Raw genomic sequence first — 15,640 nt, forward strand, 5'->3', positions numbered from 1 at the left:
GTCGTTCGTCTGCAACATCAACAGAAAGGGAAAGAGACTGAAGGCAGGGAGAGCAAAAAAAAACAGACTGTAGCGTTCGACTGTTGCGGACCCGTTCACCGGGAGAGACAAGCGCTGACATTGGGCCGCTTGCTGCCGAGTCTCGTAGTGAATGTCAGGGAATGCTCTGTATTTGTGGTTTAATTCATATTTTGCACACTGCAAATTACTCACTTTTAGTAAACAATAAAATTTCATATAAAATATATAAGACCGTTTACTTACGAAGTATACTCACATATCGTAACTAATGGTCTTATATATTTTATATGAAATTTTATTGTCGTTTAACATGATTAGTATTTTGTATATTATTCTATACAAAATGCTTTACTTTTTTTTGCATATAAAATTTATTGAATTTTAAATCAAGATAAATTTAAGTTTTTTTGCATTTTACATATTACATTTCCTTTGGTGTGAACTTTGCCCCATATTGTTTCCTTTGAGTCTAATTAACACCATTCATTGATTACGAGATTAACGTTCTTTCACCAAAAGTGTTTGTGATATCTACAGAATCCTTATATATATTATTCTGGGTTGGAATCCTGACCTGAACATGGTTGTAATTTGCGAGTGCCCCTTCATCAATTTCATCATTCATCCTTATCTTCAGAATTAGCCAAAAGTGGCAGAGAGGCGAAGGAAAGTAAACCAAATCAGACAATCTCTGTAGGCTCCATAGTTAAATAGAATAGACCCTCAAAGAGGAGACAGTAAAACAGCCACGAGCCTAGTAATGCATCAGCATGGCTGATCGTGTTTTGAGTGCCCCACTGTGTTGGCAACTTTGGAAGTCTCATTTTTGCCTTCAATTGAATGCACAAAAACGAAAGAAAGCACAAGAGTAATTTTTCCATGGGGTAGTTTTGAAAATAGTTTAACATAAATTTTTAGTGAGGATATCTGGATATTCAGATAATCTGGCAATACACGACAATTATCATCTTAGATAGTCAGTGAGAAAAGAATTGCTATTGATATATTTTTCTTTCAAAGTACTGCCTTCATATTTGTCGATTAAAAATGAATAAAGTATTCCCAATGAAACAATTGGTGATATAAACATAAATAATCATATCAAATTATATTTGTGTGTAGTCAGAAACATTAACTTGGATAGCATCCTAATTGCAATCAAGGTAGATTGGTTGATTTAAATCAGGTGATTTTTAAAAAATCACTCATTAAAATCACTTCAAAGAAATAATTTATAGAATAATGTACATAAGGATTTTGTAGTAACACTTTTGATGAAAGTACATTAATCTCATAATCATTTAATGGGGTTTATGAGGCTCTAAGAAAGGAGACAAAATATATGTACTGATGGGTTGAAGCTCATACAAAAGGCAATGTAATATGTAAACTTTAACCACATTTAAATTTCTCTTCTTCCATACTGAACCTTCATTCTGCACCAGGCGGTTTCTAAACGTAAACACCTACATTATCTGCCAAGGAACAAAAAATACATTTTATGGCAAATCTTTAGCCTATTATTGCATAAAATTTAAAACATCTCCGGGATCAGCCCACAAACATGCCAGAAATGTGTGGATGCACGAAGACAACATTTCCAACATCCCCCGTGACAATTAACATGCTTATTTTGAATGTAATTTTAACTAATTCTGAGAACTTGAAGTCATTTCGAAGATAGCAGTTTCCATAGTGGAGATATCACAAGCAATTTGATAGGAGTTTGCATCTGGCCGTTAGGTGCACAAGGGACGGAGAAACTCACTGTACTTCTCCTATTTCAATTTCCTTTACTAGTTCTCCTATCTCATTCCCATCTTCTTTCTTATCCGGCTCTTGTATTCTTCTTCTACTTCTTCCTGTTTTTTGTCTATTATGTTTTCCAATCCTCCCATCTGCTGTTCCTGTCTTCCTTTTCAAATTTACTTTTAAAGTATTCTTTCCATGTTTTCAACACATTTTCAATACAAGTTTTCTGATTATTTGCTTTGTTTCTTACACTTCTTCCATCTTTTCCTCTTATTCCTTTTATTATGCACCAAAATCCTTTCTTATTCTCTTTGTATTGTGATTCTACTTCTTCCCATGTTTTCCTCTTTACATCTCTCACTATTCTTTTAGCTGTGTTCCTTTTTTCTAGATAATCTAATTGGTCTTCATCTCTTCTTGTACTAATATGTGTCTTCCATGCTTTTTTCTTCTCCTGTATTTACCTTTTTTTGCCACATTTCCTCTATATCTTCATCTTCAAATGTTTCTTGGTTTAGTCGTTCTCCTACTTTATTCTAATATTCTTGTTTTTTCTCTTTTTCCTTCACTCTTCTGTTTTTATTTTGTAATAGGTCTTTTCATTTTCCTTCTTCATCCCTGTGTAAAACTATTTTTCTGCTACCAGCAGCCTGTGGTCTGTTCCAAGTTCTGCTCCTCTTATTACTTTTATGTCTCTGATATGTTGTCTTATTTGTTGTGGGTATATCATATAATTTATGATGCTTTTGGCATTTCTTCCCTTGCCTTCAAACGTTAATTTGATGTATTGTTTTATGTTTGAAGAAGGCCTTGCAAAAATCTACGATTCTCTGTCCATTTTCGTTTTTAATAATTTCTCCTCAATATTTTCCTAGTGTTCCGAATCCACTCAAGTGATCATTTCCCACTCTTCCGTTTAAGTCACCCATAATTTCCCCATTTCTCCTCTTTCTGCTTTTTCAATTTTTGATTGTAATTCTGTGTAGAATTCTTCCTTGTCTCTCACATTAGCATCTTCGGTTGGTTCATATACTTGAATCAGTCTAATCTTTTCTTCTAAGTCTATGTCTAGAGTCATTATTATTGAATTTACTGGATCCCAGCTGTTTACTCTTCTGTCTATTTCTTCTGTTACTATAATTCTTACTCCCTCTTTTGCTCTGTTTCCAACTGGTACGCCTGAATATCTCAATACATTTCCTCCTTCAAGCATTTTTTCCCCCCATTTCCTTTTTTCTTTACTTCACTTATACCAAGTATTTTTATTTTGTATCTTTCCATTTCCTTGATTATTTCTAATTCTTTACCATGTAATGTTTTGATATTCCAGGTTCCGATTCTCGTTTCCTTATTTTTGTGTTGTTGTCTTTGTGAGATCTGTTAGCAGTTTCCGAGGCATTCATTTCTTCTCTGAATCATCATCTACCCCTATGCGGGTCATTAGCCCAGCGATATGGGTCCTTTTGGTTGTTGATTCCTTTCAGCCTCAAGGCCATGGCTGGTTTTCTGTCAATGTTTTCTCCCTTAGTCGTCTGAGGATCCCTCCTCGCCACTAGACAGTGGTTTTCTCAATTTTAACTACTTGGGAATGTAGTGCCCCTTCCGCCATTTGCGCCGTAGGGAAGGACTCCTTCTCCGCTGCATCTGCCGTTGGGTTCTTCGCCTGTTACCCTGGCTAGGAGCCCCTTACAAGGTGCTACCATCTGGAGCCAGATGGACCAAGGTTTTTTAGAGAGTTGTTATTCCTCTGGGTTTTTCGTCTCCGCCACCTTTGAGATAACCATCCATCTTCTTCCGCCTTTGGAGCCGTTAACCAGCTCGAGGTCCCTTGGTTGAACTCCACGTACTTAATAATAGTAAGCTGCCTGGGGGGCTTAAATTTCTCTTGATTTAAAATTCAGTAATTTCTATAGGTAAAAATAGCAAACATTTTTGTAGAATAATATACAAAATACTAATCATGTTAAACCATAAATAATGTCATTATCATTATACTAAATAAACATGACAGCTGATATTTTCCAAACTATTGTTTAAAAAATTGCCAGAATTCAGCTACAAAGATTATAAAAAATATTTCAAGTTACAATTATATAGTACATCCAGAATGTATTATTTTCACTGGAATAAAAGTAACTGCAATTATTATAGTTTCATTAGCACACTCAAGAAACATTTCCATAGTAGGATCATAGATATATACCTAGGCATACACAGAATCAGGAACAGAAATATGTATATATACATGTAATGTTTTTTATTTAATAACAATAATAATCCTTGTTGCAACAGCCCATTGAAGACCCGGACCTACATACCAACTGTCAGCCTCACTCACTCATTCCTCAGAGGTGGGAGATCATCGAACCAGTTACAAGGTGACGTGTGGTCAGCACAACAAACCCTCCAGTTCGTGTAGGTTTTTATGACCAGGTTACACAACTCATTCGTAGCTCTCCAATTTCCTCATGTTGGTGGCTGCCCACCGGTCCTATACCAGGCTGAAATTTCAGAGGAAAAGTTGTTAAGATTCCCCCAGGAGACTCGAACCTGCATGAGTCTCCTAGCTGGAGCTCAGAGCATGATGCCTGCATGGCCCCTTTAATCAAAGTTTTCAAATATTTTACTTGGCCGTTCACCCGAAAAAGCATTTCTATATAAAACTTATCTCTAGGTATGTTGCAAGACACAATACAAGAAATTTCAAGTTTTTTTTAAAATAAAAAATCTCATAGTAAAAGGTCATCAAAAATTATTTTTTAAAATGAATATCATTATTTTTATCCACCCTCATTGCAATATTCAGATATCAAATTTGAATGGATATGCCACTTATATAGGCATGATATCATTATTAAACAATTTTGAATATTCTTATTGGTAATTTTTTTGTTTATGCAAGATTAGTGCAAAAATAGTGAGTAGTGTACAGGAGTAGCTGTAGCGAGCTACTTTCTGGTAAATGTAGCTGTAGTTGTAGCAAAGCTACATTTTTGGAAGTGTAACTAGTGAAGCTACTTTTAAAGTGTAGCATTCTGATCACTGTAAATGGCTGTGTCAAATATTTCAGAAACAAAGATCGTGGGGAAAGGAATGACCCGATGCATAAGGAAGACACCCTCTCTGAACACAAGCTTTCCACAAAAGATGAGAAATGCAAAACAGATACACATTTCCAGTGTCACCATTGCAATATGATATTCTATTCGAAAAGTAGATTAAGTTTACATGTCAGAATACACTTAGAAAACAATTTGGTTAGTTGTGAGCAGTGTGGCCACGAATTTACTTGCATAGATTACCTAAATGCCCACATGGCCACACATAGAAATGGTCAATTTATTTGTAAGTATTGCGACAGAAAATTTTTGAAAAAATGTAGGTTGAATATGCATTTAAGACTTCATGAAGGTATCCTACCTTTCCAGTGTCACATTTGCAATAAATCATTTGCTGAGAAGTCTAAGCGCGAGGCACATCTTCAAATCCATGAAGATCCACAATTCAAGTGTAACGAATGCAATAAAGCTTTTATTGAGAAGGGTACCCTGAGAAATCATTTAAGACGTCACTTTGGTGAGCTTCCTTTCAAGTGTAGTTATTGCAGCAAATCATATGTCTCGAAGAACCACTTGACGGATCATGTTAATACTCACACACGTGGCAAGAGATTCAAATGTCCTTATTGCAGTAAAGAATTTGCATGGAAGTCAATATTGAAACCCCACATGCGAATACACACTGGCGAAAGACCTTATAAGTGTGAACATTGTGACAAAGCATTTTTCCAGGCAGGGCATCTGAGTAAACACCTAAAAATGCACACTGGAATACGGCCTTTCACTTGCGTTATTTGCAAAGAATCTTTTGGTCATAAGTATGCATTACAATGCCATCTCAGAACACATACTGCAGATCGCCCATTTCAATGTCAGCAGTGTCCAAAAGCATTTAGTCAGAAATGGGCTTTGGTAACACATTCTGTAATTCACACTGGAATAAAGCAGTTTGAGTGTGACTTTTGCAACCTGAGTTTTGCTTTAAAAACTAGTTTGTCATCTCACATTAAAATTCATCTCAATATTCGTCCATTTAAGTGCCAAGACTGCAGCAAAACATTTAGGACTACAACTGAATTGAAAACCCATACGATAACACACACAAAACAATACCGGTACACGTGTGAACATTGCAAGAAACCTTTTGCTCAGAGGTCTAATTTAAAAACACACATGAAGGTACATAGGAAGGATTATTATCACAAGTTAATGATGGACAAGTAATTTTTTAGAAAATTAACATTGCAAATGAAAATGTGTCACAACAATTTTCTTTCAATTTATTTTGTTGGAGGTAATTTATGAAAATTTTATATTGGTTTGCAATTTGAAACTTTGCATTGCCCATTTTATATTTTCCTTATTCTTAAAGTAAGTTGTGCCATGCTAAATAACATTGAGTAAAGGAAGAAATATAGGCAGTTGATAGTTTTCAATTAAAATGTTGTAGTATATACAATTGCTGTATTGTAATATTTGATAATTGTTTTGGTATTGAATAAATTATTGAATAAGATGAAATTGTCATTCTTTTGTGTTGCAGTCCTCCTAATTGTTGTTGTGCAGTACAGAATAATTGATTCCAATGCACTCTATACACGCAGATCCATAAAGGTGGTTAAATGCCTGTCATAATTTGAATGCAGTTTGTCTTCAGTATTAAAGATGGGGGAAAATGAACTTCCCTTCAAGATATTTGCATATAAATAACCAACGTTTGGGATCTTGTTCTAAAGAATTAATTGTAGTAGTATTCTCAGCATTATGTATTGAATTGAAATCTGTTTTCAATTATTTTATTTCATGTTACTTAAATCAAAAAACATATAAAAATCACATACTACATTACTGTATTATACGATATTATTTTTTTAAAAAAATAAAAAATTGAGAATTCCAAGATGGCCGCAATTTCTGCAAAATGACCATGGGTCAGATCATGTGACCAATATTTTCTAAACCACTAACCATAGTAGAGAAAGTCTGAACAATCAAAACTTCTGCCTCTCAATCTTCCAATAGAACCTTCCCAGCTGCTACCAGGTGTGCCAGTTAATAATTCTTAATTGATCCGAAAGAAAACAAGTGTATCTGTGGAGAAAGGTAACAAATGCTTTATTCAAAGTATGTGCCATTGCTAGCTATACATTGTGCCCATCTGTCTGTCAAATTGTGGATGCCCTTCCAGAAAAATTGTTCACATTTTGAGGTGATCCAGTCAGCAAGACATTTTCGTAATTGTTGAAGTGTTGCTGGGAAAGTGAGTGAGACATCGATAAAAACATGTGGTAGTCCGAAGGGGCTAAGTCTGGTGAGTATGGCAGGTGGGCAAGAATTCCCAGCCAAGTGCAGAAACGGTGTTCTGTTGCAAAATCACTTTTCCGTGTCTTGTCGCCCAATCTGGGTGCTTTTCGATCAATGCATGGTTCATATTGATGAGTTGTTGACGGTAGGGAACGGCATTCACTGTTTCACCTGGTTTCAGAAGCTCATGGTACACCACACCCTTCTGATCCCACCAAATGCACAGCACTGTCTTCCTTCCGAAGCGATTCGGTTTTGCGGTCGATGTTGAAGGTTGTCCTGGGTCAACCCATGACTTCTTGCATTTTGGGTTCTCGAAGTAGATCCATTTTTCGTCCCCAGTCACTATCCGATGCAAGAAAGACTTCCTTTCATGCCGAGAAAGCAACACTTCACACACAGTTTTTCGCTTTTCCATTTGTCTGTCGTTCATATGATGTGGGACCCATTTTCCTGCCTTCTGGATCTTTTCCATGGCATGAAGACGATCAGATATGGTTTGGGGACCAACATTTAACTTATCTTCCAGTTGTTGTTGCATTTGCATATCGTCTTCGTGCAACAGTGCTTGCAATTCGGAGTCTTGAAATTTTTTTTGGCTGGCCCGGACGATCTTTGTCTTTCAAGTCAAAATCACCACTTTTGAATCGTCGAAACTAACGCACACACGCATCTTGAATTAGGACATTGTCACCATACGTTTCCACAATTATACAATGGCTTGCACTCGCATTTTTCTTTTGATTGAACAAGAAAAGCAGGACGTGCCGCACATGCTCCTTATTTGGTTTGCAGGTCAACATGTTTCCCACACAAACCCAATATCATGATCACTCGCACTCGGTTGCACATCCATGGCATTTTGACATGTACTGTCCTGGCAACACACTGACGTAACAGTTGAGACTGTGCACCAACCCTTGCTTCCAGTGCCATCTAGCAACAAAATTAAGAATTATTAACTGGCACAGCTGGTACATTATTTGTGCCTGTTAACTTTTTCAAACAGTCTGGCGAAGGGAGGGGTATGCATGTCTCATGTTTACTTTTATTGTAATTATCATCATCAATTCTTAATTTACACAGTACTGTGCGGTAATGTTGTGGCATACAGTATTCTGGGACAAGCATGTGACATTTCCGGTTACCGATGAGCCTCGTTCCAGTGTACAGCCTGAGCGGTCTACACTATGTTAAAATTTCAAGTACTTTAGATTGAAACTTGCCTATTTCCAACAACTTTCGCCTCTCTATTTTTTGCTATGTGCAGTATGAAGTTGTATCTAGAGACCGGACATTTAAATCATGTACTCACTTCTGTTAGACTTTTACTTTTGAATTATAGGAATTTGTCTATCAAAATGTGTTATCATGCATTACCTAACCTAACTTAAATTTAACATAACTAAAGATCTCACTGGCATTCCATTTTTAAATTTTGTACTCTTATTAAGTAATAGTGTATGCATGACATATTTTTTTTTAAAAAAAATAAAAAGACCCATTTTTGAGAAAATGGCTACCAGAGTTATCTTTACACCACCTTCAATTGTTTTTTTTTCACCCTGACAAAAGAATGCAATATCTCGTGTGAAAGAGCCATTCAAGACCTTTCCAATGCCTTCTAAATCACTTCTATAGGTGCCCTAATTGCCAAAATATTACAATTTAAAGTTAACTAAATGTGGCAGAAAATATGGTGAAAATCACCATTTTGCACCCCTATAATTTCTGATTTACAGAGGAAATGTATCTACAAGTTTGCATATTGTCATACACCAGGTGAATCAAAATATGTGAGGTTGAAAAGTTCTTCTTCATTGGTTCATTTCACATTGAATGACTGTTAATTTTTGTTTATGCAAGAGTAGCACAAAAGTAGCGAAGTAGCGATTAGTGTATGGGAGTAGCTGTAGCGAAGCTACATTTTTGAAAGTGTGGCTGTAGGTGTAGTGAAGCTACTTATAAACTTTAGCATTCTGATCACTGTAAATGGCTGTCTCAAATATTTCAGAAACAAAAGTCGTGGGGAAAGGAATGACCCGATGCATAAGGAAGACACCCTCTCTGAACACAAACTTTCCACAAAAGATGAGAAATGCAAAACAGATAGACATTTCCAGTGTCACTATTGCAATATAATATTCTACTCGAAACGTAGCTTAAGTTTACATGTCAGAATACACTTAGAGAACAATTTGGTTAGTTGTGAGCAGTGTGGCCATGAATTTACTTGCATAGATTACCTAAATGCCCACATGGCCACACATAGAAATGGTCAATTTATTTGTAAGTATTGTGACAGAAAATTTAGGCAAAAATGTAGGTTGAATATACATTTAAGACTTCATGAAGGTATCCTACCTTTCCAGTGTCACATTTGCAATAAATCATTTGCTGAGAAGTCTAAGCGCGAGGCACATCTCCGAATCCATGAAGATCCACAATTCAAGTGTAACGAATGCAATAAAGCTTTTATTGCAAAGGGTACCCTGAGAAATCATTTAAGACGTCACTTTGGTGAGCTTCCTTTCAAGTGTAGTTATTGCAGCAAATCATTTGTCTCGAAGAACCACTTGACGCATCATGTTAATACTCACACACGTGGCAAGAGATTCAAATGTCCTTATTGCAGTAAAGAATTTGCATGGAAGTCAATATTGAAACCCCACATGCGAATACACACTGGCGAAAGACCTTATAAGTGTGAACATTGTGACAAAGCATTTTTACAGGCAGGGCATCTGAGTAAACACCTAAAAATGCACACTGGAATACGCCCTTTCACTTGCGTTATTTGCAAAGAATCTTTTGGTCATAAGTATGCATTACAATGCCATCTCAGAACACATACTGCAGATCGCCCGTTTCAATGTCAGCAGTGTCCAAAAGCATTTAGTCAGAAATGTGCTTTGGTAACACATTCCTTAGTTCACACTGGAATAAAGCAGTTTCAGTGTGACTTTTGCAACCTGAGTTTTGCTTTAAAAACTAGTTTGTCATCTCACATTAAAATTCATCTCAATATTCGTCCATTTAAGTGCCAATACTGCAGCAAAACGTTTAGGACTACAACTGAATTGAAAACCCATACGATAACACACACAAAACAATACCGGTTCACGTGTGAACATTGCAAGAAACCTTTCGCTCAGAGGTCTAATTTAAAAACACACATGAAGGTACATAGGAAGGATTATTATCACAAGGTAATGATGGACAAGTAATTTTTTAGAAAATTATCATTGCTAATGAAAATGTGTCTCAACAATTTTCTTTCAATTTATTTTATATTGGTTTGTAATTTGAAACTTTGCATTGCCCATTTTATATTTTCCTTTTTGTTAAACTAAGTTGTGCCATGCTAAATAACATTGAGTAAAGGAAGAAATATAGGCAGTTGATGGTTTTCAATTAAAATTTTGTACTATATACAATTGCTGTATTGTAATATTTGATAATAGTTTTGGTTTTGAATAAATTATTGAATAAGATGAAATTGTCATTCTTTTGTGTTGCAGTCCTCCTAATTGTTGTTGTGCAGTACAAAATAATTGATTCCAATGCACTCTATACACGCAGATCCATAAAGGTGGTTAAATGCCTGTCATAATTTGAATGCAGTTTGTCTTCAGTATTAAAGATGGGGGAAAATGAACTTCCCTTCAAGATATTTGCATATAAATAACCAACGTTTGGGATCTTGTTCTAAAGAATTGATTGGAGTAGTATTCTCAGCATTATGTATTGAATTGAAATCTGTTTTCAATTATTTTATTTCACATTACTTAAATCAAAAGGAAATTGTGAGCAATTTAGCTGCACTTATTTTCTTTTCTATTTCTCTTATTTTATGCTACTTGTACTTTGTTAATCTTCACGATGAGGATAAATGATGAAGTGATGAATTGGTGACTGAGCAAATGTAATGAGTAGAACCACATGTTTATCGTAAATAAAATATCAAGATTTCGATACAAAATCTTGGCACATTTCAGGAACAAAAACCGTATATGAAATGGCATTTTGTGTTAAAATAGAGAATAAAACACTAAAACTGATTTAAAAGCCATTCTTATTACACAAAATAAACATTTCCCTTCTAATAGCACATTTATGTAGTTATACAGGCAAAGTTAACAAGTTAAAAGCATGAATGTTTGACACGTTCAGAGGCACAGTGTAAAGTACATATTGTAGCCTCATTCTAATTTTAGCCTAGAAGCTGGAAGAGTTCTGTTGGAATTTGAGAGCCAGAAATTTTGTTTGTTTATTTGGTCTAGGAATTAATTCGTGCGCCTGGACAAGAGCGTAACGAGCATATCGTCCCACAGTTCCGTGTAGCCACACATACGTTGAAAACTCCTGTCAGCGTGCATCGTTTGTAGTATAGGGCAGTTGATTAACGTGTCAACAACAGCATTTTGTAGTCAACTGAACATGGTGCAGTTCGTGCCAGATAAAGTGTTTTTGCGGGGTGTTCTGCTTCATTACTTTAACATGCAGAAAAGTGCTACCGAAAGTCATCGTATTTTGGTGGAAGTGTATGGTGACCATGCGCTAGCTGAGCGAACATGTCAGAAGTGGTTTGCACGATTTAGAAGTGGTGATTTCGGCCTGGAAGACCAAGAGTGACCTGGACAGCCAAAAAAATTTGAAGACGAAGAATTGAGAGCATTGCTCCATCAGGATTCGTGTCAAACGCAGGAAGAACTTGCAGAAGCATTAGGCGTTGATCAAACAACAGTTTCCAAACGCCTCAAAGCCAGGGGAATGATTCAAAAGATGTCACATTGGGTTCCACATGAATTGAAAGACAGAGACGTTGAAAGACGAAAAACCATTTACGAATTGCTGCTTCAAAGACAGAAAAGAAAGGGGTTTTTGCATCGCATTGTTACTGGCGATTAGAAGTTGATCCATTACGAGAACCCGAAACGAAAAAAAGGCCTGGGTGAAGCCAGGTGAACCAGGTCCATCACAACCGAAACAAGATATTCACTGTGCATATGGTGGGATATGAAAGGTGTGGTGTACTATGAGCTGCTGCAACCGGGTGAAACTATTAATGGAGAACGTTATCGACGACAATTAATGCATTTGAAGCAAGCTCTGGCCAGGAAACGACCAGAATGGGAGAACAGACATGATAAACTTATTTTTCAACATGATAACGTTCGCCCACATGCCGCAAAACCGGTCAAAACCTATTTAGAAAATGTCGGATGGGAAGTTTTACCCCACCCGCTGTATTCACCAGACGTTGCTCCTTCGGACTACTACTTGTTCGATTGTATGAATAACGATTTGATTGGACAACGGTTCACTTCTGAAGAAGATATCGAAAAATGGGTCTCTGACTGGATCGCTTCAAAGGATGAGGACTTCTTTCGCCACGGAATCCGTAACTTGCCTGACAGATTTGCGAAAGTGGTGGTTCGCTATGGACAATATTTTTCTTAAGGTATTTATGTATTTTGTGTTTGAACTACAGCTTCAATGTGTGCGTAACAACCGCACGAATTAATTCCTAGACCAAATATATGATTTCCACCACATGTAGGCATTCATGAAAAATTGGTCACATGATCAGACTTGTGGTCATTTTCTAGAAATTTCCACCATTTTGAATTTTTGATTATTTTTTTCTTTTAATTTGTTGTTGAGTAATATGGGGGAGTAGTATGTCATTTTATAGGTTTTCAAGCATGCTGTGCTTAAAAAGGCACTTATTATGTTCTAGAAATAAGAATAAATGGAATGTGGACTTTAAATTTTGAAGGAGGGGACATTAAAACTAAAGATAAATGTAATGTTTCCCTGTGCTTTATATTTCATTTCAATCAAACATTTAAACATAAATTTTCTCTTTTGCATTTTAAAAATGTACAGCAATTGATGTTTCAAACTCTGCAAGGACATACCGTAGCTTGTAGGCACTTCTGGCATGTACAGGGTGGACCAAAATCAGTAGGTTTTAAATGTTATGTTATAATAGGATTATAAGTACTGTCTTATCTACATAATTATAACCAAAGGACCCAGTGTTGGACAGTTTTTCAGCACATTCATCTATATGTGGCACTGGAAGGAGGCACGCTTTGTGTGGAAGAGTATGTTTGAAAAGGGGGGGGGGAGGACAGCATTTTGAAAATTTAACATTTTTTGTTTGGTTGTATTGTTGGAACTGCACTTTGTCACCAGTTTATCTGCAAAATGACCATGGGTCAGATCATGTGACCAATATTTTCTAAACCACTAACCATAGTAGAGAAAGTCTGAACAATCAAAACTTCAGGCTCTCAATCTTCCAACAGAACCTTCCAAGCTGCTACATTATTTATGCCTGTTAAATTTTTCTAGCAGTCTGAGGAAGAGAGGGGTATGCATGTGTCATGTTTACATGTTTACTTTTATTGTAATTACCGTCATCAATTCTTAATTTACCCAGTACTGTGCGGTAATGTTGTGGCATACAGTATTCCGGGACAAGCATGTGACATTTACGGTTTTAATGAGCCTTGTACCAGTGTTGCATCTAGACACCGTACATTTAAATCATGTACTCACTTCTGTTAGACATTTACTTTTGCATTATAGGAATTTGTCTATCAAAATGTGTCGTCATGCATTACCTAACCTAACTTAAATTTAACATAACTAAAGATACACGTGTGAACATTGCAAGAAACCTTTCGCTCAAAGGTCTAATTTAAAAACACACATGAAGGTACATAGGAAGGATTATTATCACAAGGTAACGATGGACAAGTAATTTTTTAGAAAATTAGCACTAGAAATGAAAATGTGTCACTACAATTTTTTTTTAATATATTTTATTGGAGAGGTAATTTATGAAAATTTTATATTGGTTTGTAATTTGAAACTTTGCATTGCCCATTTTATATTTTCCTTATTCTTAAAGTAAGTTGTGCCATGCTAAATAACATTGAGTAAAGGAAGAAATATAGGCAGTTGATAGTTTTCAATTAAAATGTTGTAGTATATACAATTGCTGTATTGTAATATTTGATAATTGTTTTGGTATTGAATAAATTATTGAATAAGATGAAATTGTCATTCTTTTGTGTTGCAGTCCTCCTAATTGTTGTTGTGCAGTACAGAATAATTGATTCCAATGCACTCTATACACGCAGATCCATAAAGGTGGTTAAATGCCTGTCATAATTTGAATGCAGTTTGTCTTCAGTATTAAAGATGGGGGAAAATGAACTTCCCTTCAAGATATTTGCATATAAATAACCAACGTTTGGGATCTTGTTCTAAAGAATTAATTGTAGTAGTATTCTCAGCATTATGTATTGAATTGAAATCTGTTTTCAATTATTTTATTTCACGTTATTTAAATCAAAAGGAAATTGTGGGCAATTTAGCTGCACTTATTTTCTTTTCTATTTCTCTTATTTTATGCCACTCGTACTTTTGTAAATCTCTACGATGAGGATAAATGATGAATTGGTGACTGGGCAAATGTAATGAGTAGAACAAAATGTTTACCGTAAATAAAATATCAAGATTTCGATACAAAATCTTGGCACATTTCAGGAACAAAAACAGTATTCGAAATGGCATTTTGGTGTTAAAACTGATTGAAAAGCCATTCTTATTACACAAAATAAACATATCCTTTCTAATAGCACTTTTATGTAGTTAAGGCAAAGTTAGCAAGTTAAGCAAGAATGTTTGACAAGCTCAGAGGCAGATGTAAAGTACATATTGTAGCCTCATTCTCATTTTAGTCGAGGAACTACAAGAGTTCTGTTGGAATTTTGAGAGCCAGAAATTTTGTTTGTTTATATGATTTCTACCACATGTAGGCATTGAAAGAAAAAATTGTCATATGATCAGACTTGTGGTCATTTTCTAGAAATTTCCGCCATTGTGAATGTTCGATATTTTTTTTTCTTTTATTTTGTTGTGGAGTAATATGGGAGAGTAGTTTTTCAAGCATGCCTAGCTTAAAAAAGCACTTATGTTCTAGAAATAAGAATAAGTGGAATGTGGACTTTAAATTTTGAAGTGAGGACATTAAGACTAAAAATAAATGTAATGTTTCCTTGTGCTTTATATTTCATTTCAATCAAAGATTTAAACATAAATTTTCTCTTTTGCATTTTAAAAATGTACAGCAATTGATGTTTCAAACTCTGCAAGGACATACTGTAGCTTGTAGGCACTTCTGGCATGTACATGGTGGACCAAAATCAGTAGGTCTTAAATGTTATGTTATAATAGGATTGTAAGTACTGTCTTATCTACATAATGTAATAAAAGGGCCCAGTGTTGGACAGTTTTCCAGCACATTCATCTATATGTGGCACTGAAAGGATGAAGAGCATGTTTGAAAAGATGGGGACAGCATTTTGGAAATTTAACATTTTTTGCTTGATTGTATTGTTGGAACTGCACTTTGTCACCAGTTTATCTAGATGAAGCAAGTATATTTGCAATGAACTTGAAGTCTTCATGTATCACAGGCTGCT

At 35.6% G+C, this 15,640-nt stretch overlaps 1 protein-coding gene across 3 annotated transcripts in view; it reads left to right on the forward strand.

The window, feature by feature from the left end:
- The window catches only part of LOC146000181 (uncharacterized), a 33,100-nt gene extending 22,572 nt beyond the window's left edge, over nucleotides 1-10,528 (forward strand). For 2 of the 3 annotated variants that reach the window (XM_083137534.1, XM_083137533.1), the window contains exon 3: nucleotides 4,844-6,341. In XM_083137534.1, the coding sequence (XP_082993660.1) occupies nucleotides 4,844-6,056 (1,213 nt within the window). In that variant the 3' untranslated portion in view covers nucleotides 6,057-6,341. Of the gene's footprint in view, nucleotides 1-4,843; nucleotides 6,342-9,150 lie in introns of those variants that run through there. The other variant, XM_083137535.1, reaches the window with a different exon arrangement.
- The last annotated feature ends 5,112 nt before the right edge of the window (nucleotides 10,529-15,640 follow it).

The sequence above is a fragment of the Lepisma saccharinum genome, chromosome 16, assembly GCF_977018435.1.
Source record: "Lepisma saccharinum chromosome 16, izLepSacc3.1, whole genome shotgun sequence".
NCBI lineage: Eukaryota > Metazoa > Arthropoda > Insecta > Zygentoma > Lepismatidae > Lepisma > Lepisma saccharinum.